At 41.5% G+C, this 23,033-nt stretch overlaps 1 protein-coding gene across 1 annotated transcript in view; it reads right to left on the bottom strand.

The window, feature by feature from the left end:
- LOC103759114 (cell surface hyaluronidase-like) overlaps positions 1–22,958 on the bottom strand; it is a 45,930-nt gene extending 22,972 nt beyond the window's left edge. Inside the window, exons 1-13 of the mRNA XM_029958784.1 lie at positions 22,754–22,958; positions 22,254–22,442; positions 21,765–21,934; positions 20,749–20,958; positions 16,808–17,013; positions 15,050–15,119; positions 14,287–14,415; positions 13,179–13,264; positions 11,693–11,824; positions 11,537–11,572; positions 10,927–11,079; positions 9,489–9,666; positions 4,049–4,264 (exon numbers count right to left, since the gene is read on the bottom strand). Coding sequence (XP_029814644.1) covers positions 4,049–4,264; positions 9,489–9,666; positions 10,927–11,079; positions 11,537–11,572; positions 11,693–11,824; positions 13,179–13,264; positions 14,287–14,415; positions 15,050–15,119; positions 16,808–17,013; positions 20,749–20,958; positions 21,765–21,934; positions 22,254–22,442; positions 22,754–22,958 — 1,980 coding nt within the window. The remainder of the gene's footprint in view (positions 1–4,048; positions 4,265–9,488; positions 9,667–10,926; positions 11,080–11,536; positions 11,573–11,692; positions 11,825–13,178; positions 13,265–14,286; positions 14,416–15,049; positions 15,120–16,807; positions 17,014–20,748; positions 20,959–21,764; positions 21,935–22,253; positions 22,443–22,753) is intronic.
- Between the last annotated feature and the right edge of the window lie 75 nt (positions 22,959–23,033).

Below are 23,033 nucleotides of genomic sequence, written 5' to 3'. Positions count from 1 at the left end.
GCCTAGGCACCAAGTCACAGGTCTGACATTAAGGATAATGGTGACAGCTGTTTTGAGAATGAAAGGGTAATTACCAGAACAAGGAAAAATGTCACATATGTGTTATAGAAACATTTGTAAAATGACTTGTCTCCTGCAGTCACCACTGGTGGCCACTGAGTGACTGCCTTCCAGAACTGCCAGCCACCGAGGATGTGATTTTCAGTCCCATGGGGATTGGTGGATCTTGCAAAATGTTTCTCACTAGAGGAGGTCCCAGCAGGTAAATGCCCTGATTAATCAATCCAGATTCTGTGTGAAGAGCCTGTTTAGCCCACAGGGAGCATCACTAAGTCAACAGGACTCTGGAATGAAAAATCCATCCACTTTCTAGAATTAAAATCCATCCTCCTTAGCAACATCTCCACGATTTTCAGTTGACTCCATCAAAATCTTTAAAAGAAAGTGGGTCATAAAGAGATTTTACAATATGAGAAGTGGTGACAACTTAATGTAATAGAAGAAGAAAAGCTGGTTAAAATGTTATAAAATGTGAACCTTCTACTTGCCTAGATGGTTTAATGGACATAGTTGTTATTTTAGCTGCTTAACACTTCATGCTAAAGAGATGTGTCAGATTTCCCTGTGCTTACATGGCAGTTTTCCCGAGTAGATTGTGAAACTGAGAAGATAAGTTCTTTACAATTCAGAGGAATCTGCTATTCAACTGGATACTGAGTATGAAGATAAGCAACATGCAAAGTACTGGAGTTGACAGTCTTGGTTTCTGAGAAAACATTTTCTTGCTTTCTAGTTTCTTTACCCTTGCTTTTGTTCTGTGGTGCTGTCAGCTATCAGGTTGGGGAGAAACACCTTAATAATGAGAAGCTCAAAACCTATCCTCTTTCTGGTTGACTGACTGTTCAAAAAAGGTTAATTTCTAAGGGAGAAACCTTTTGTTGACGAAATTTCCAAGTAAATACTTTAAAAATTCTTTCTTGCAGAAATTAAAAAATGTAGCTTGCTTTCTCTGACATGCTGGGGTGTCACTGACAGCAGGAAAACTACTTTGAGTTTTAATTGGTGTACATCAGAGATCGAAATTGGACATCTTTGTCCAAAAACAGATATCATAAGCTGAAAACAGACACCACCTCACAGGCTTTTCTTTCTTCACAGTCTGTGAGGTTCTGATAATCCTCAAGTACCACAGATACCCTGGGGTTGTATGGATTCCTTGTGGTTAGAAAAGCCCCACTCGCTACGTCCTGCATCTCTTGCTTGCTTTACATTTGGGAGCATCAGTACCAAAAGCAGCCACAGAGATACCCAGTCCACAAAACCTTGGAGGTGCAAGATCAGTGCAATTGCAAACATTCACTGAAAGAACAGAGTTAACAAAAATGGAATAATTTCTATTTCAGCCAACTGCAGTTTGGTAGTGACTAAGTGAACTGGTGCAAAATCAACAGCATTTCCTAAGGTATTTTAGTATTTCAAGGCATCAATTTTTTGTTAATTCAAAGCTGACACTAATTTGGCTATGTGGCAGTCTCTTATGACTGTCTAACACCTTCTTAAGCTTATAAAAGAAAATAGCACATACTGCCAAAAACTCTGCTTATTTTAATAAAGAATAATACCAAAAAGGAGAATTTCCACAACCTCCCCTCGTGAGCTGCTGTGAAGTCTGTGGGCAAGTAGTAAGTGCACAGTTTCAACTGCCCAGTGGGAGCCAAGGCACTTGTCTTAAAACTTATATAAAAATCAGAAAAGGTTCAGGAATCTAATTTACATTTTAACAAGTAATGGAGGTGCCAAGGAGTCCCAGTTCAGTGCCATTGGAAATCTCACACACCTGCATGAAGAGAACTATGAAATGAGCCTCTCCCTACATTTTCTATTACTGGCTTTTGCAACAGGGAGGTTGACAGAATACCAAGGATCTCAGTGCCCTGATGATGGAATCTGAGTGACTCACAGAGACTGCCAGAAGATGTGGTGCTGACGGCTCTTGGGATTTCCCTGTGAGTCTCCCTCTATTTAATGTTCCTCCTCAAAGCCTTGCTTTATTTACATTACAACATGAGAGTTTCAACTATCATTAAAGAGCAAAGGGGTTGGTCTTATCTGGACAACAGCAACCTTACAGGCTCCAGAAGCAAAAGGGGAGGACAGAAAGACCTGATAGTCCTTGCTTATGTGAATTTCATGATTTTCAGCTGGTCCCAGAACCCTTCTTTGGTAGCCTTTTTTTTAGGCTACCAAAGAAGCCTAAGCATGAGATATTATGTAGTGCTCCCTGCTCAAGGAAGGTCTTGGACACCACATGGGAAACATGGCATGATGCTGGTTGGAGACAGTGAGGAGGAAGGCCAAGAACTAACCATAAGAGGGTGGGAATGTCAGCCTGAGCTGCCAGATTAAAACACCCTCAGGAAAGCCTGTCCCCAGGATTTTTTGGAGCTAAAAACACTGCCAGAGGAATTGTTTTTCCCCAGGCGTTTCCTTTCTTGGGCAAATTACATCCAGGAGAAGAGGAGCATGAAATGGGAATGAAAGAAACCAAGCAGAAAGGAATTAACTGTACTCTAGGCACTTAGCTCAGAAAGGATTTGCCTGCAATGTTAGCTGAAGGACTTGGATCTCAGTTTTCCATGCCAAGTAGCCCATCCCTAGACTGACTATCTTGGGCTCTATTCAGCAGTAACATTGGAGTCAGTATTTCCTTCAACTGAAAGGACATTTTCACCTGCTTGAACTAGGGAAGAATAAAAGTTCTTGTCTACCAGAGCTACATGAAAAGGAAAAGAAAAACAGATTTTGTAATAAAGTTGCTAAGATCAAAGCAAACCATCTTTCTCTATAATCGGATTCACTGTTTTAGGCTTTTGATCTGAAGTATGACACTCAGAATTTAGCAAGCAAACAAATCACCACTTACTCAGGGTGCTGAGAATCAGAGTTAAGCTGAAATATTCTGACAATTATACTTTTCAAATTAATCAAACCCTGCTGCACGGGACCAATTTCTTCTACATGCTTCTTCTGCACATACATATATTTCCCTCCCCAAAACCCATAAAGTGAAGCATTTAATATGACCTTTACTCATCCTGCTGGATGCTGATGAGTTGAAAAACTCTGGTAAGTAATGGATCCCAGAGAAGCAAATGTTTATGCTTGCCTAAACCTAGCCAAGGAAATTTTCTATGGTGGAAAAACTGCCTCACCAAGTAGAGTGCCATAACCAGGAGTATATTAATAGAAATAAAAGTATAAATGCCTACTTATTTGCAATTCTGAATTTAACTGTTGGTTTGCTAGAGTAGGGTTGACCATTTCTCTAGAGAAACAGAGCAAAACTAAGTGCCAAGGACAAAACCCTAATCCAATGGGTGTGTTTCAGAGGAGCCCAGTCCTGTTTCTGCCTAGCCAAAACACACCAGGGTTTTTTTAAGTCCAATGTTTAGATACTTAAATAGCAACTCCTGCTCTCTGCTGTGCAACTAAAGCAAATACATACAATTTCTTTTAGCTTAAGGTGACACACATACCCTGGATATTCACTGCTGTTAAGGTTTAAGATCATCCTGACCTAAGGCTGACCATCCTTCAGTCAGTGATTTCTGGATGGGAAATAAGTGGGAGTTTTCATCTCAACCACCTGTTTCACCATCCTGAACACAAGTAGGGTGTACCAGAGAAGTAACATCTTCCATTACTGAAACTTGATTCACCAGAACTGTCCACTAGAATCCCACAACAGAGTGGACAAATGCCTGGAACTAGAAAACACCAAACTTTCCTCCAACACAATTTCACCTTGCAGCCTCTTGTGGGCAATGGGAGGAGATGTGGTTCCTTATAGCAGGCAACTGCACAACAGGAGTTTTACTGACTATTTGGAATTAGGCAGAGGACACTGAAAGGAGTAAGATTATGCCAAATTTATCATTCAGCTCTTATCTCACAGACTATTTGAGGACACTTCACTCCATCACCCCTCACAGACTGAGGATGCCCACCCTGCACACCCCGTGGTGCTGCCAGCACTGCCCCCCGTTACCTGTGCGAATTTCCCTGTGCACATCACCCCATTCCAGCGAGGGACAGTGAGACACCCGGGATGACGCAGCAGGTAGTTGTCTGCTCTGCCCACAAAGGTGTCTGGGTACCCAGTCACTGAGCCATCCAGGTCATGGAAGATTGACATTTTGTCACCGTCATTGTCATTGTTTCCAAACCACTGGCCTGGTCTGCCAAAAAACACCTTCAGTCCCACCTGGAGGAGAAAATAAGATGAAAAATCACTGGTCAGCTCAAAGTAAGGGCTTGCGCTTGCAGCATTCTAACAGCCAAAACAGTGGTACAGCTGGAACTGGAGAGCTCTGTTGTCTGAGCAAAGAGTTTTGTTTTGCCTTTTCTATTTAGAAAAAAAATGCCAGCCATGCTGGTTTTCCCTCTTGTTCCTTAATCCTAGGAGATGTTTTCACAAAAACTGGACACCCCCACAACCATGTGTTGCTTAAAGTCATACAGCAATAGATTGAGTGGTGGCAAAAGGAAGAGGATGCCTGAAAGTGGAGGAAGTACTGGATGATTAGGAAATTTACTGAAGAATATCACAGCTTTTGATAAAGAAACAAAAATTACTGGATATTTGGGGAATTTTCTCATATATTTTCCATGTCTGTTCTTAGTGGTTCTGTGAGTGTCATTTTTTTCTAATTGTTCCTCCTAAAGCCCTATAAAACTTTTAAAAGTGACAGCAATTCTCAGAATTGGCTCTTGTGCACATTCTAATATATCCCATGAAGAATTTTTTTTTTTTTAGGAAATAGAAATAACAGGAAGCAGCATTATCCTCATTATCTCTGTTCTCAAGATTTTTCAGTAGCTAAGTAAAAATATCTGCCCTGATATGAAAATCCAGCAAAACAAGGAAACTGCAGATGTTCAGCAAAAAAAAAAAAAAAAAAAAACAAAAAACAAACAAACCAAAAAAACCCAACCATGGAATATTTTAACGTCCGCAGATAAAATTATTACTGTCTGTGAAGATTAAGTTCTGAAGTAATCAAGAAAATAATTACTCCAGGTCAAGCATTCCAAATGAATCCGGCAGCAGTGTGCATGAAAGCAAACAGCATAAATAGCGACTGGATCACGCCGACCCAAAGGACTGTAATTTGTTCCATTTAGCCCAACTAATTTTAATTGGACTGTGCACATGAGTAAGAATTAGGGTCAGCAGGATTAGGCTGCAAGTTTACTAAAGGCTTTAAAGGCTTTATTTTAACAATAATAAACAGAAGGGCTTAGGAGAATAGGAGGGTTATTGTGATTCTGAGTTAGATGGGATGCCCATTGCCTTAAAAAGAATGACCACTGCAGCAACAACTGCTTGCAGAATAAAAGTCTTTATTCCTTTAAAATTAAATTGAAGCCTAGAACTGTTTTCCTGCCACCTTCTTGTCTAAGTATGAATCTCATAAATAAACACCTGAAAGAGTCTCCTTTAAAGGAGGTTCAAACACATGGAAATTTAATGTGTGTTTTTGAGTTTGTTAGAACGTTTTCTTACTGCACTGCAGGAAGTTTTTCCCAAAAGGGTACTTGGCAAAGTAGGAGGATCCCAAAAGTTGGTTTTTTTCTCTTGTTGTAATTTATAAAAGAGGAGATTTTAAAAAATGTAAACACTGCTGCAGCTCAAAGGTCTCTTATAAATACTTTGTGACAGTGCAGTTCTGGAGTTGAATATGAAAACAGGCACTTCACTGGGGAGGAGAACAAAGTCAGCTGCACTTCAAACCAAAGGAAGGCACAGCCAGTACAGCTTACATTTGATCAACACTCTCAGTGTTTCCATCCAGCAGCAGACAGTTTTGGTGCTAATGCTATTTCTGATCTCTAACATTCTCCTCTAAGAAGTCTGAAAGTCAGAAATTAAATGGAAATGTTAATGAGCAGTGGCACTTCCTATATAAGCCTCAAGGTTACCTTAGTTTGGTACACTGTGGGACAGGGGTGTAACTGAGTCTGTAATTACAGCTATGGCACTGTATATTTTTTTCTAAGTGCACACACAGGAACAAAAACTCAGCTCCTCAGGTATGTTCACATGGAGTTAGGAATGAGCTAGAAGAGGGTGCAGAGACAGGTCATGTATAGATACCATACTGCTATTCAGACACCTAATTTTCACTAAGTGTGGATTGCCTCAGAGTGCTATGGTATAAAGGTTACTTGAATTACCTGTCTGAAGCCTGACAGGGAGACCTGACAGATGATGTTTATGTGAGTATGTAATCTCTTAGGAATATGCTTACTCAGCCTGTCCAAAGGCAGGCATTTAACACACCTGCAGGGTAGACCTGACGACTGCACTCTCTAAATTAAAAAATAATAATGTACTGGAAAGCATTTGTAAAAACTTGCAACTTTTTCTAAAATTCAAGTGTTGGCACAAACTGCCAATAAAAGACATACCATACCACTGTATTGCTGTTATCATTTTAAGAAAACCATTTTCATCCAGTGTGACTCTTCCTCTGCTTTACCACCCAAGGACTCTGCCCCCATGGCTTTTGCTCTGCTGGAGTGATGCAAACCCTCACCCTGCCAAGTTCCCTTTGGTCAGGCGTCTCTGTAGGGTTGGGATAATTTTTTTTCTGCCCTCATTTTTAGGAGATAACAGACTTTAACTCAGTGCCTGCTTTTCTTTTTCCCATCCTGAACTGTTTGCTTTAACACAGAAACTCAGCACTAAGACAACTCAGGCTGAACATAGTAAAGTCAACATTAGGAAGCGCCCATCTCTTGGCCAGGCAGGACTGCAATCCCATGGGAGTCGCTATTCCATAACCAGAAGTCAGCACTGGTCCCTGTGGGCTCTTCTGGGGACCACAACCCCCTCCAGCACAGACTGCTGGGGTTCCTTTGGCACAAATAGTTTCCGAGATGCCGTAGTGCTGGCACAGGTAGGAGTAGAATAGGCTTGAATCCACCCTGAGCTCCTGGCTGCAGGGACAAAATAACCAGAGGGACTTTTAGCAGCGGAGGTAAAAAGAGCTCGTGAGAGTTTGGGAGAGTTCGTGAGTCTCCTGCACCTGCTGAAGGTGGTCTTGTTCATGGGAGCCCAAAAGGTCATCTGCACCCTCTTACTCCTCACCTCACTCTACAGGACCTGTGCCCCAAATGGATGGGGGATAAATGAGTTGCTTTTTTGTGAATAAAAAGAGATCTTGTGTTCTGTCTGGGCATGTCTCTGTTCTGGGCTGTGCCATCTTCCTCGAGCTCTCCAGCTCCTGCTGACTGACAGATCTACAGGAGACCACAACCATCAGTCATGATCTCAACTGGGTTAAAACCAGCTACTTTTTCCACTGCTTTGAAATAACTTTTTTAAAGCACTCTTTTTAAAACAAACAAACAAACAAGCCTAGCAGTGGTGTTGTTCATGATAAATGCACAGATTTAGCTTTGTCAAAGGAAAGGCAACTAGAAATACTTTTTGTGCATTGTAATGTTTAGGTCTTCTGTTCTGCTTGACTGTTATTTTTATGTTGGATTTAAACAAGACCTGACTGGCTTTATTATTTTGTTTTCTAACCAATCTTCTGATTAGTCTGATTAATTATACAATTATTCCTTCAGATGACTAATAGTTTTGTCATCACTATAAAACTTGCAGTAATGTTTAATTTCTTCTTAAAAAACTGTGGTAAAATGATGTCCTTTAGGGAATTACTACTTAGCCACCCTTTAAAAAGTAATAAAATGAACCCTGGAGATGGAAAATTAATTAAAATTGTCTACAGGTTCTATCTTAACAAGTCGAAGATATATTAACCCATATAGCAATGAACAACAATAAACTGGCTGTGGCCCTTCAAGTCTGAAATCAGATGTAGCACATCTGGGTTGAATCCAGATAAAACAGAATCAAAGTGAAAATTGGTGGGATGCAGGTGCTTACAAATATAGATGTTTTTTAAGTTGGTAAAATACCAAATTTAAAAATGGATATTTTTTGGAAATGTACACACAATAAATAATTTTTGGGATAGTGTCATTAGGGTTTGGTTTTGTTTAGGTTTTTTTTGTAATAGGTTTACACTCCACTACTTTAATTTGCTTTACAGAAGACTTTAGGATGTCTTCAGGCCATTTTTGCTTTGAAAACCTTGTATCTTAAAGACTTTGCAGTACTAAACTGCCTCTCAGACAAAAAAATGCTGGATATTTGACAGGCTCATTGACCTCAAATGGTGTGACTGTATTAAAGAGCTGCATTTTCAGCCATTCAAGGTGTAATGTTCATAGATATCAACCATCTGAAACCATTCTGGTGGACAGAGTCCTACAGCCATTACTGGAGGAAATTTTCCACTCTCTTCTACTCCACTGATCAGACTTTTTTTCTCTAGGTTCCCCTCCCCAGTCTCAGGTTGATTTTCTCATTCATGTTCCCCATGACCATCTCATAACCATTTCCCCAAGGGAGGACATGAAGAAGGTACAGCAAATTAGCCCTTATTCCAGAGCTCCATAAAGCATCTAAGGTAACTAAGATCTCCTTACCAAAATACACTAACTGTGTTTTCTTTAGGGGAGCAGTCAAGTGACTGCAGTCAACGTCATCCTCTCATGAAATACCCTCTGGTTCTTGGTCTGAAGTGTACCAGGGAGGGGACACAAACTGTCTGCTTGTCAGAGGGGGTGATATTGGTCAATCTCAGAGCAGTGGAAATTTTCCTCAAGATAAAGCCAAACCTCAAGCCAAAGTTACTACAGTTCATGGACATCATAACAAGTATGGACCTTGTCTGAAAAAAATCTAAGGAGAGGTCACGACCCCTGGGAGCCAGCCAGGTGGAATCCGTCATTTCCCAAGCCAAGTGTCCAGGGTCATGATCCCTGCAGGAATCCAGGACAAGGATTGGAATTGCTCAGCATCCTACAGCTCCTGCCAAGGCAGAGATACAGAGCTTCATTCTGCTGTCACAGCTCAAAGCAAGTCCCTGTTGTGCTCAACAGGAATTTCACAGCTGATCCCAGAAACTGGGTCATGGCTTTGCTTCTAAGTGCATTTGCTATTTCTGTAGAAGAACTGTATTGCAGCTCACCAGCTCCTGACATCTCATGTGTGACCCTCTCAGCCTCTGAGGCCAGGTCCTCACCAGGTCCTCAGCAGCTGGCAGTGCTACACCAGCTAAGAATTGTGTTCTGGGTCTTCTGGTTACAGGGTAAAACCTTTCTCCAATGCAATTATTTTATGTATGTCTGCCCAGGCATAAGGTATCATCATATTTTACTTGCCTATTAAATAACCTTCATTAATTTAAAAAGAAAAAAAAAAGTGTTGCAAAATAAATTGTTGGCATGTACCAATGTAACAAGCACCACGGCTTGGAAATCCTGCTGTGGGATAGATCTCTCATCACTTCTAAAAACTTCAAAAACCTGCACATCTAACAGAACACATTTCTGTTTCTCTTACTTACACTTTTCTCCATCAGGATCTGCGACACATTGTTCTGGGGGCTGATCTGCCAGGAGTTTTTCATGAAGAATCCAATGGCACTTGAGTGTCTGTCAACAGTTGGGGTGAACTTCTTGAAAGTGCATCTTGCCATCCTGACAGGCCCATCATAAATCTGGAATCCACGAATAGGGAATGTCCTGGGAGATTTAAATACCAACACAGTCCTGTGTTAAAAGTTTAGGAAAACTCCGAGTCTTCTGACAGCATAGAAGGATATTAACAAGCAGCTAAACCACCTTTTCTTTCCCAAAACTGGTATCTGAAGACTCCTCACACAGGAAAGATGAAACTCTGCTGAAGATCCTGTACAGGATGAGGCTCAAAAGCCAAAAACATGACTCATAAGCTTGCCTAAGGCTTGCAGGCTGGGGTGAAGCAGCTCAAAGTCCTTGCCCCCAGCCACCCAGGAGTTCATCACCATGATGAAGACCCAAAGGGCTGTATGTCAGCATTGCCATCAGGTTCCTTGTTCCAGGGCAGGCAGATTTCTCAGGAAAACATGAGCATGACTGGAAAATGATAGCAGTCAGACTCCCTGGAGGCAAGTGTCTCCTTGGAAGCAAGTGCAGAAGGACAGATATCAGATGTTCTGTCGTACCCCTTTCCAAGAGCACGTTGCTTAAAAATGTGATTAGAGCTTGTCTGAACTGCAAAAGAGGGTTTTTTTCAATTTCAATAAAATCACCAATAATAACTGAGGATAGATCTGATTATTCTTACTGTCCACAGAGATCCCATTCCTGTTATCACTTATGGTCGAGACATGTATAGTCAGGGTTGTGTGCATGGCATATCTAATGAGTACTGCCTATTACTTAATTTTATATACCTTGTGGAAGGTTTAATAATTGGTAAGCTTTACCAAAACCAAACATTAAGGTAGAATCTAGGCTTGGAGAAGCACACCTTGCTGTGAGGATAGGGGTAGGCACTGTAGTTGCTAGAGAGGAGGCTGTGCTGCTGAAAATGGAAAATAACATACAGCTGTCAAAAAAGAAAGAAGACGCTATAAAAATGATTTCTCCTTTGTCAAACCAGCCGTGTTTTCCCAGCTACACTTGCAAGAGGGAGGGTGTCATGGTGTATGGGAGCTGCACCATCACCTCAACGCCGCGCTACTGAAGCACTACACAAAAGCCAATGGTATATCTCAGATTGTCTAATCCATTCTCCAGTGACTAATAAACTAAGGAGAAAACTAAATCAAACACATTAACTCAAGAATGCTCTCGAGTTGTTGGTCTAAAGAGTGAGTTTATTTGGATGCTTATTATTTCTGGCCTGTACAGTAATTTAAACACCTGGTATAAATTACTCATCAGTAGTGACATTAATTCCTAAGGCTTTTCTTCTAGCTTATACTCACGCCAGGAAGAAATGGCAGAAGAATAACTCACTTGTTTCTGGGCAGTGTTCTGTATTCTCCATTTGCCCCTTTTCCCCAGTAGCTGTTTTGGCCTCCCTGGGAGCCAAAGTTGCTGCTTTCTCCAACAAAAATTGAGCGTGTAACCTCCAGGCTGGAGCCTTCATCTGTCGGGAAAGTCCCATCACTGCAAGCAGAGAAACACCATGTAACCATGCAGCACAGCACTGCTGATTAATTAACACTTTTAATTATACCACAGACACAGAAGGAGTTTTTCTTTATTTTGGAAGAAGGTGCATGCACTGCTATAAGAAGCTGCCTTGAAGTATGTTTAGAAACCAGCAAGTTAGTGCCAAGGTAGCTTCGTGCTTCAGCATCGGGACCTCCCGTTCAGGACCTCCCATTCAGGAGGAAATATCCAGCCATTATGATGTATTCCCCAGATATGCTGAGACAAAGAGAAAGAATAAATTGCCCCTTGTATTAATGGCTGCCCAGGGACAACTTGATGTGGTCTGAGAGGGAAATGTGAGCTTTTCTCCTGTCTAATACTAATTACCAGGGGAGTGTCTCAGCTTCTATTCTTGAGCATGTTACGCTGAGGAAAAATAATGGGAAGAAAGTCTATTTTAGGAAATTACCTTGCCAGAGTGAGTCCAATTCCATTGTCTGAAAACCTGGGACAGAAGAAACACAATAGTGTAAATGATGAGGAATGTCTGCAGTGAATTTGGCCTACAGACCTATTTATGTCTGCTGTGAGGGGAATGATAGAACAGGTCATTACAGTAACTTACCCTGAGTTGCGGAAAATAATGTCACCACCCCTGGCCCAGGCACCATGGTCATTATTTTTGAAAGCAATAAGGTGATCAATCACAGCAGGAACTCGTGGTTTCTCAGGATCAGCATCTTGATGTGGGCGAAACCTGAAGCAAGAAGTTTAGTTAATACAGCACAGGAGACACAGGAATTGACCCCAGACAGAGGCAGTTGTGCCCAGTAGACCTTGTTTGGCTTCCAAATATTGGCATGGTGGATCTAAAGAGGTGATATGGTCTGGATCAGAGTCATTAGCCTGATTTCATTTCTGTGCTTTGGTACAAAGCAGAAAACAAGAAACATTAATAAGGATTAAATTCTGGCCCCAGTGAAATGAGCAGGTGATTTCTCACTAGACTTCAATTGGCCCACAGCTACTCCTTAGTTTGATTCAACGTGATTTAGAGGCATAGAAAACATTTTTCTTAAGTCACTTGGGTCCTTTTGTAGATGTCCTTACAAGGGCCATTGAGAATCCCTGTGCTGGTGCTAGAAAATCAATTAGGCACGTTCAAAAATCTCATTCAGCAAAGATAACAGAGTAATTGGAGCTGCTCTCCTTGCCTGTACAGACCAGACCTCCATATGCTTCTCTGTCTGCTGAAAGAGAAGCTGTCAAAAGAAAAAAGGATTCACCCTGGGAACTGGGTCCATCTCAATTACCCACAGGCCGTTTCTCGCCATACTGACTGTTAATGGTAGATTTGGACAAATTGGAAAAAAAAATCACTGTTGCTTTATCTGAGTCTACCTTCACCTCCCATTTCTTCCAGCTGATGTACTGAGGCACATGTCTCCTCAGTGCCCAAGGGAGTGATCCTGGCAGGGAAGTCTCACAAGGGACACATACTCATCCTTTCCTTTCAGCCTTATGGGGACATCCTACGTGGCATAGATAGGGCATAATGGAGGAGAGAAAAAAACAAGGCTTGACCAGGAGCAGCAGCTGATTTCTGTCACAACCTCCTCACATACACCCATAGGACTGCAGCGAGTGAGAAAACTGCCTTAATTTACCTCCTTCCACCCTGTGAAGGAAACTCAGGGGTTTCAAAGCAGTTGACAAAAACCTTTGAGGCTACTTATTTTCTTCATTAATCCTAGACCAACCTCAGCAGTCTCTTACATCACGTCTCAGATGTAAGTTCTTCTAAGTAATTAGTAATTAATGTTAGAGTTTACAAACTCAGTAATGGACTAATGAGATCTAAATCCTCTTTCACATGCTTCACTGCTTAGTCCTCATAACCCCAAGTGCATGTGTGTCCTTTTTGGTCAGCAATAACACAAACAATTCAGTGCATATCTGTGGAGTATTTTCCTCTGCACATGAGAGATAGCTTGTGTGCTTTTCTCAGACGTTCCAGCCATAACGAGGCATTAATGATCTGCTAAATGCAATGCAGAAGCCAAGAAGCAATACAACCATCCAAAATACTCAGCCATACAGCATGTGCTTACCTGGCATTATCGACAGTGAGATACTCTCTGGGATCTTCAGCGTTGGCTCTTGTCGTCTTTACTCCTTTTCCAATAAACAAACCAGCCTGAAAATGCACATGACTCCAGTTACTTTAACAAATCGCTCAACAGAGACCGGAGATCCCAGATTTTTATCAATGAATGTGGGCAGCCAGTGCGTGCAGGCACAGGGAGCGCCTGCAGCCTGGGCTTTCTCTTCCCTTTCGGTGTCACTTGGCACTGCTCAGCATGACATTAGCACAGGATGTAGCACGCTGAAGTCAGGACAGAGCCTGCCCTGCCATATGTTATGCATCAGCATCTTGGGCTGTCTTCTGACCTAAAGCAAGGCTCTGAACTCCCACTCTCTCTCTCCCTCGCAGAAAGCAATAAGGGGCTCTGCCAAGCTCTTGATAACTTTTTGGAAAAAGAGTGTTGTTAAGAATTAAGGCTTCAAATAACAAGTGACAAGTCCCCTGACAGTCAAAAGAGAACATGAGCTGCTGTAGCCAACTTACAGGCTTTGGGCAAGAGCAGCAACTGCCCTAGACCAAGATGTAAAATATACAAGTCACACAGAACACCACTGATTTCAATATAGAATCCTGAGAAAGGAGTTAAAAATGCATTTTATAACTTACAGGTTATGTTTTCATGTAAACAGTATATTAGAGGAAAGTGCTTTTCTTGGAAATACCCTTGAATTTTTGGTCTCATTTTCCAGAGATGATGAGCAGGCCCTGGCACAAAGGACTTTTGCTCATCCCCCTATATCCTGGCACCATTGTAGCCAACAGCAGTGCTCAGTGTGCTGCCTGTCTTTCCTTAAATCTCATTTAGCAGTAGGTGTACCTATGGCCTGAGCACATCCCCTCTAATGCAGCCATGCAACTGAAGTGCCTGGAATGAGACCTTCGTTCTGCTCAGCTCCCTCTTTAATAATTAAAAAGACCATCACCCCCAAAAGTTGATTGTGTCTTGATATAGTGTTAAAAAGAATTTTATCAAAATGTAAGACACCCACAATCATCTGATTTCAGAGAAGCACACACGGTCAGCCCCATGCCATACTATTATATTGATAGAAACATAAAAATCATCCACATGCCTTGAAATTGGAGTGGACTCTGTTGTTGTAAAATACTCCCAAGGGGGTATGTTCAGCCTGTCCCTCTGGATATCGCCCCTCAGACTGTCCAGTGGGAACCCGGTGGAAGATGTACCATATCCCGACATCCTAGAAGACAAAGGGAGGTCTGAGAAATGGGACCTTGCAATTAATGATACAGGTTATCTGGGGAATTTAGGATTTCACACTGTGCTGGCCAGATTCCTAACCTGAGCCTGCCAAACTTGGATCCTTGGGGAGACACACAAGCCCATGACTCTTACACCTCCCAGTTTATCTTTTGGCATGCACAGTGGGTCCCTGGGGAGCACACACATGGATTTAAAAAATGCATTTATTGTGGGTGAAATTCATGTGGTGTATTAGAAAACAGCCAATCTGTACAGGCATATTAAACACAAACACGGTTTGGGTAAACATAAAGGATAATACAAGGAGAGTGTATATTTATACACACAAATATAAAATTTGATTGAGCATTTAACTATTAACTACTAATAAAAATCAACATTTGCTAAGAGACATCACATACCATTTCCAGTTACAGTTGTGAGAGAAGTCAGTGGAGGAGTGTAGGCAAATACTTACAGTATCTTAAAATAACTGAAGTTCTTAACAGAGACAAAGGTTGCAAAAGTACATATCTAAATGTTACAGTTATTGCCCTCACACTAATGACACCAATAAAAGTGGAATATATGGGAACTGGAGGTGAAGCATAGCTCTGCCATTAAATGGTTACCTGAGCACCAGCTGCTGCATTCTCTATTAAATTGTTGTTTGGATTTGCAATCCAGAACGTGCTGACAGCCCTGAAAAACCAAAATCAAAATGATCCTAAGCAGTTACCAAACAGGAAGGGATACATTTTCATAGCACTGCACTGGACTTGAGCCACAACTCTCCTATTGACTTTAAAACTCCCCACAACCTTTTAATGACACTCTTAAAGGAAAAGAAACCATCTAGTAATGTCAGACATGGTCATTTATGGAACCACATGCTGAACCTATTGTAAATTATATGAGAGCATTAACACAAAATCCATGCTCTGTTCAATGCAGCTGAAGGAAACCCAGATTATTTTTTTTTTTTAATTTAAACAGCTTTGGAAGATGTCTGAAAGTGAAACTTTTGGTCTGTGTTTTGAAACTTCAGGGGCAATGGCAGGAGTTAGGGGATTCTCTATGAATTTCTGAAGCTTTTGTGGAAAACAAAATAAAACAAAACAACTCTCCTTGCAAGTCACAAATAACCCATTAAGCAGAAGATTAAGGAGATATATTTTTTATGTCTGTAAGGAGTAAGGAGTTTTTCTTCAGAGGGAAGATCAGTAGTGGTACAAACAGAAGCCAATATAGCTATGAAAACATTGTCATCTGTTGTCTTACTGCATTGGATAACATCTTTGTCAGTAATAAAGACCACATGTAAAAACACTGTAAACCTCCTCTCATGACTGTACCAATTAATTTGATCATTCTAAGTAGAGATTTTTCAAACATTTTTTATCCACCTTAACTGTTAAATAATCAAAAATCCACTGAAGAGATGTAAAATAACTCTGTAATAACCACACAAGAAACCTTAGCATTTCAGCAACAATAACTGCAATTAATTCAGTTAAGTAGAGTTTGTCCGCTGCATTCTTTTACAGAAAATATGAAAATACAAATTTCCTCTGCAAAACTGTGTTGCCAGTCTATACTAGGGCTGGAGAAACTTGCATTTATCAGAAAGATTTCATGGAGCCTTTAACATCGTACTCAGAAAGAATTGAAAGGTGTTCAGAAACAAGCAAAGTGCTCTGACATATTTATGATTTAGAGACCTGAAGCACCTCTCCTATGGAGACAGGCTGAGAGAGTTGGGGGTTATTCAGCCTGGAGAACAGAAGGCTCCAGGGAGACCTTAGAGTACCTTTCAGTACCTGTAAGGTGGTACAAGAGAGCTGGAGAGGGACTTTGACAAGGGCTTGGAGTGATATGACAAGGGGAAATGGCCTTAAGCTGAAAGAGGGCAGGGTTAGATTAGATATTAGGAAGACATTCTTCACTGTGAGGTTGGTGAGGCCCTGGCACAGGTTTCCCAGAGAAGTTGTGGATGCCCCATTCCTGGAAGTGTCCAAGGCCAGGCTGAATGGGACTTTGAGCAACCTGGTCTAGTGGAAGGTGTCCCTGCCCATGGCAAGGGGGTTGGACCTAAATGATCTTTAAGGTCCCTTCCGACCCAAGCCATTCTGTGATTCCATGATTCTCTAAAAACAGTGACAGGAATAACCACCAGCAAATATTCCTTGCCTAGGATTCATGCAGGTGTTAGTAGATATCTTTGCAAGCAAAACATGGTTAAGTTTTAAAATGAAAAATGGTAGAAAAAGCTACAATTTCTCATTTCATATTAAATAGCACCTTTGAAGTTTCACCACACCAGTCTTCGAGACCCAGTTGTAAAGCACAATGTAAGTGCAAAACCTGGTTACAGCTCCTGGAGCACTTACATGCAGTCAGTGCTTGGCACAGGAGTGTAATTCCCATGGACGTGGCTGCGGATGACGAGGCACATGAGCTCACTGCGATCCGAAGGCAGGATCGTCCCCGGCCTCGTGAGGAGGCCCAGGTTGTGATAAAAGGTGTTCCTCTGCTCCGTCCCATCTTCCAGGAAGAAACAGTGCCCCAGGGTGTCATAGCCAATGGTGTCTTTTACCTGGGAAAAAGGATACAGGCTACAGTAGGAGCTGATGTGCTTTGCTTAGCAATAAATTCCCAAAACACTGATGGAGCAGGTTTGATACCCCTCTGCACAGCGAGAGGTGCCTCCATCAGTCCCTGAGCTGACTCGAAGTACATGCAGTGTGCATAGCTGTGGACTGATCTGATAAAGCAAAACTGCTATTAAAATTACTCTGAAGAAGATCACATGCATAATTAAAGGAAAAATTCAAAGTACTTGATTTAAAACCGCCCTCAGCTCTAAAAGAGAATATTTGAGTCAGTGTCATGGAGTGACTAGATGAATAAAGATACGTAAATATAAGTGTGTCTCGCATGATAAACCAACAAATTGGCATGGTTAATCCAGAAATTTTCATGACTGCAACACTTCCAAAATAAAATAAGAAATTCTTTAAATGTGAAGTAAATTATATTAATGAGATTTCTGTTTTTCTCCTCCATTCTCAGAAGGTGCCTGGCCACTTCATTCCTGTAATGATCATCTTGGGCAGAGATGATATTTTACCATTTCAGTCTATTTAATATTAATTGACATGCTCAGGGATATTGCATTAAACCCTAATTCAACCAAGAGGACTTAGCACAATCCTCCTTTGATGTACAGTCTTATGAAGATAAATTCAGAAATCCTTCCTTTAAATTTAAATACTAGATCAGGCTAGTTAAAATACCAGCTATTTGTTACTAAATCTTACTGAAATCTTAACTTTGTACTCAAATGATCCCTGTCAGCATATATATATTCCCTCTCCAGGCACACAAAATTCCTGTTGACGTCAGTTATGTCTATGTTAGACTGCAAGATTAACTAATATTAACCTACTTGGTTATTTTTGTATACAGAGGGATACTTGAAATAAATCCATTTCATAGAATCATATCCTGTAATTTCACTTTAATGGGCTGCAACTGTACATAACATCTGGAGTCACAAACAGTATTGTCCCCATAGGTATATCTCTGCTGGATTTCATTGTTTTCCTGGCAGTCACCCCTCTGACTTTTCATCTGCTGCTCTTGTTTCTGCCTCAATGAGGTGTTCAAAAGAGAGTTAAAAATACACCACAACACAAACAGATACCCAGCTCTACTGATGGAGTGTTGGAAATCCACTGACCCTGCACACAGGTACAGCTCCTCAGAATGAGCTGCAGGGAGAGTGACAGAGAACCTAAGTACAGCAACACTGAACATGTCCCTCCCTGCCAGCCAAGTCTGGGAAATACAGATCTAGGAAATGGATTTAGACAAAAGTGCAACTGTCTCTGCCAGCCTGCTAAGATCAATAAGCCTGGCTACTTCTGCTCTCCCAAATGATGGGCAGAAGCTGATCTAAGGAGGTCGCGGAGGATTAATTTTGGAAAGAACACTAGCAACAAACCACTCATTGTTTTAAACAACATTTCAATTGTAGAGTTTCATTCTTCTGCATTTAGCTGCAGTTTGACTAATCTGTGCTTCAAATGGCTGCATGAAAAACCAGACTTGTATCCAAAACCAGATTTTAGCTTTAATTAATATGATTAGTCCCAGCTTCAGAATTGCATGGCAGGTCTGAAAAGTTACACACAGGACACTGTAGTGATCACTCTCCTGACCAGAAATAACGTGATTAAAAGATCACTTCCATTTGCACTGGAAGATAAGGGTCCACATATCAGAACAAAACCCCAGTCAATTCCAGCATACCACCAAAAGAAAATACAAGCCTGGAAAGCCACCCACCTGCAGCACTGTCACAGTGGCACATTACTGTGTGTGCCAGCATGAAACACTGTCCACAGCACAGGCTGCAGCCTTGCTGCTGTGTCCAACAGCAGATGATTAAGGTGCCTCTAAACACTGAATTATATATAGTTCAGCAACACAATATAAGTGACCTTTATGCACTGCAACATCAGACATGAAAGACTGCAGCAGCCTGCACATGCCTGACGTGGGTCTGGCCACAGAGGCAGGTCACAGCCTGTTTCCAGCTTCCGTGAGGAACCCAAGCTGCTGCTGGCTTGCAAAGCAGCACCAGCCTGGCACGTGGAGCAGCAGATGGGGAAGGGCCTTGCGGACAGCTCTGCATAACCCCTGCACAGCAGAGTACCAACCAATGTCCCTCTAAAAATTACGTCTTCTAAACCCTCAGGACAGGAATGGGGAAAACCACCTCTCTGGTTTACTCTGCCTCAAGGGCTGGAGTTTCATAATCTGATGCTGAAGCATCAGATGTTATTTAACTGCCCTCTATGTTATTTGACTGCCTTGCTCTGATACACATACTCTTCTCAGGAACTGTAAATATTTTAATTCATTTTAAAGCAAGGTTTTTTATTACATTTTAATTACTCTTTTTCTTAATGACTATATATCAAAACCACATTTCTTCCACAGAATCACATATTTTAAATTACATATTTAAAATCTATTCACTGATTCACTGACTCAAAGCCCACAGCAATCACATGAGTAGGGCTCAATCTCACACTCTGAGTCTTGATTTCACAACTATTTCGTCCCACATATCCAGATGAACCTTTGATAACTTCCTTTCTGATAAAGAGCAAGACCATATGCTGTTCTTTAAAAGACCATTATTAGCATAAAACTTAATTTTTCATTCTAGGCAGGTTACTTCAATTCCAGAGGTTTAATACCCACAGGAGGAAAAAGAAATAAACTACATCCACATGTACTAGACAAGTCTTCTGACAACCTAAGGGTTCTCTACACAGAATCAGGCTCTGCAGACAGAGTAAATGATGAATATTAGAAGGCAATTAATAATTGTGAGTGATATGGACAATATAAATCAAGTTTAGAATACATGAACAGTGCTCCCAAATGGTACAGCATCCCAGTTTCATTAATGCATCCTTTCAGGGGGACTTTTTCACACACAGAGCACATGTATTTTGTGTCTTACACAGCTTTACCTCCAGGACTGAGAAAAAGTTGTCAGGAAAAACACAGGAGGTCATGGATAACTCAGAGAATGTCTCTGGGTGAGCACACACCAGGTGAAGAGGAAATGCCCACAGATACCAAAACACCACACAGGGTCTTGCAGAGCACACAGCAACTGGACATGTTGGGACTGGAGCAGGAATCTCTCTTTTCCAGCTGAGATTCTTTTGTTGTTAAAGCCTTCTTTTTTTTTTATGTTCCTCTTTACAATGCCCTTGTGAGGATCTAGGTCAAAGCCAAGTTCCTGAGGTCTTTTCTGGCACTGAAGCGGTCGTTTGGGTCTGTCCTGCTCATATTTCATTCCCTTTGTCATGTGAACATTTTTGGATATATTTCACATTGCCCTGACTTGAACAACCCCTGTCTTTTTTTATCACCATTGAAAATTAAAGGTCCATTGCTTCAGCCAACTCCATTTAAAGTCCATTGCTTTAATTTTAAATGAAAGTTCCTGTTATCACAAATTGTCCGGAATTACCAAGGCAAAGATTTCACTACATCTGATCACACCTTTGATAATATTAATTAGGTTATGCTAAGAACCTCACATTCATTTCAAAGAACTGCACTACCAGAGGAACAGTCCTAACTCCAACACCAGGCAAATAAAGTTGAGAAGTTGGTATATTTCTTGGGTAAAAGATGCCTTATTTCAATGTTCTGATTTCTCTTTACATCACAAGTGGTATGTGCTGTTTAGCACTGGCTAAGCAAAGAGCTGAACTTGGTACTAATAAAATATGTCTCCTACCAGAAGGCCATGAGTTCCATGTATGGCAACACACCTAGAGAAGCAGTGGTGGATAGCCAGGTTATCGAGGTACGTTGGGCGTCCATATCCTCCTCTCTCATCCACATCCTCAGCCAAGTGAAAATGCACAGGGTAACTGCCTAGGATTTGCTGCCCCATGTTTTTTAATTCCACTCCTGACATGTGAACAGAGCTAAAATTCCTTAGGATCTGTTGAGACAAATGTAGATCCAAGTAAAGCATTACAATAGAAACACACACAAAAAGAAAAATGGGTTTGGGCTTTTTTTCTCTCATCAGGCAATATGTTTACAGAGTAAAATGGGGTTTGATCCCAGGAGGAAGTGTCAGCTCCCTATTTCCACTCACATCAGCTCAGGACCTGCAGAGCCCTGTGCCAGCAGCTGCACACCTACGGGCTCAGGGCTGCCAAGGAGCAGCTGCCAAACAGCATGTGCAGTGTTTAGCAATAGCAGTGACAGACACGGTACTCCTGCCAACTACAGAAAGGGGGAGCATTTGCTACCAGGCTCTATTTCCTGGCAGCTTTTACTCTTAAGTGATTTTTAGCTCCCTGATTTCCACCGACTGGTGGAGGAGCAGTTTTATATAAAGCCCCCACCACAGCAAGACTGCACCTCCACCTAGAACATGAAGCATAACAGGGTGAGATCCAGCACTTCTCTGAGGGAGCGGGTGTGCTCTGCAGAAAGCACAATTTCTTCAGTGGTACCCTGTGAACTAACTTCACATTAACTCTACTGACAGCAATGCTGCTAAAGGATCCCCTCTAACCCATAGAAGGGTATGTTTTTGCAGACACAGTGAAGAAAATGGAACAAACTTACAGCAAGTCCATTGCAAAACAGGCCAACAAACTTCCCCCTTCTTCATGGACAGATATGTCTTTTCCCCCAGACACAATGTTAGTTTCGTGCATTAATCCTTTCACTTGTTTACAAAGGAAAGGAACCATCTGAAACCACCTACAAGCACATGCATTAAAAGTTACTCACTTTTATGTGTCCTCCAAATGTATCAAAAGAGAAGAACTGGCATTGGTTTTGCCCATAACAGGCGTCTTCCATTTCTCCTTGAATAAGTATGTTTCTAGTGAGAAGACCAACCTCTGCCCGCATGTCGACACCATCTATGACTTCTCCCATGTGAAGATAAAGTGGGTTACCTGTGGAAATCACAAACCTTTTAATTCAGAGTGAGCACAGTGTATTTGTTATTGTATTGTTCTGAGTAAGCGTACACCTTTCACCTAAGAAATCACCAATTCTGGGGATGTGCCCAGTACCTGATCCCAGAAGAGATCAACACTTCCTCAGATTTCTACAGAGGACTGCTGCCTCTGGACAAACTTCCAAGTCCCAGTATAATATTGGGCCCTTCAGCTCTCATATGTGCCCATGTGTTAAAAAGGTAATTAGAATGTAAAAGATGAGACAATGTAAATAGTTACTACAAACAATTAGTTTGATAAAAATATTTCGTACCATCAATTTTCACTTGATTACTTTTACATTCAGGACAAGGAAGGAGATTAAACTCTTCAGCCTGATGCATAGAATAGTCTGTACTGGCAATGACTATACGGTCACCAGGTAGCCAACTTGTAACCTCGTCCACCAGATGAATAATTATACCTTTGGTCACTTCCACTTTAAATCCATTATGAGGCACCCCTGAAAAATGAAGCAATCAATTATTTTTACAGTTGCACATGACAGAATCATGCAATTAACTGAAGAGCATACCAATTTAATTTTTGTCTAGATAACTCTGTGCATGATAGAAGTGCTCTAGCCATTAACTATGCCAGTGCCATCTCTTTGTGGGCAGATAAAATGTTACTTTGAGAGAGAACTGCTGTTAGTTTGGTCACTGTCCAAGTGAGCCAAAGATTATGATATGATTATCATTTCATTGTTCAGATTTACAGCAGCCGAAAAAAGCAAAGCAACAGAAGACAAGCAATTGTCAGGGAAGACCGAACCTTTTATCCACCCACTGAAAGCAGTAACAGTGAAACGGGTGCCGTCGTAGGTGAGGAAATCTCTTTTGGCTATGGCTAACCCCGTTGTTCCATTCCCGTGATACTCCCGCTTATCTTCTGCTGTGGAGAGCTGATCCCCTCCTAGGATCCCCACCAGGGCCCAGGGCTGCCTGAAGGAGACAGGGAAGGAGCAAACCAGTGACATCCCGAACCCTCCACCCCGCAGAAATCTTAGACAGGAGGGAGCAAGCAGAGCGACACGACTTCCCTCCCTCTGGCA

This window comes from Manacus vitellinus, unplaced genomic scaffold (genome assembly GCF_001715985.3).
Source record: "Manacus vitellinus isolate BGI_N305 unplaced genomic scaffold, ASM171598v3 scaffold_16_pilon, whole genome shotgun sequence".
Lineage (NCBI taxonomy): Eukaryota > Metazoa > Chordata > Aves > Passeriformes > Pipridae > Manacus > Manacus vitellinus.
This window is presented reverse-complemented; position numbering and strand designations above follow the sequence as displayed.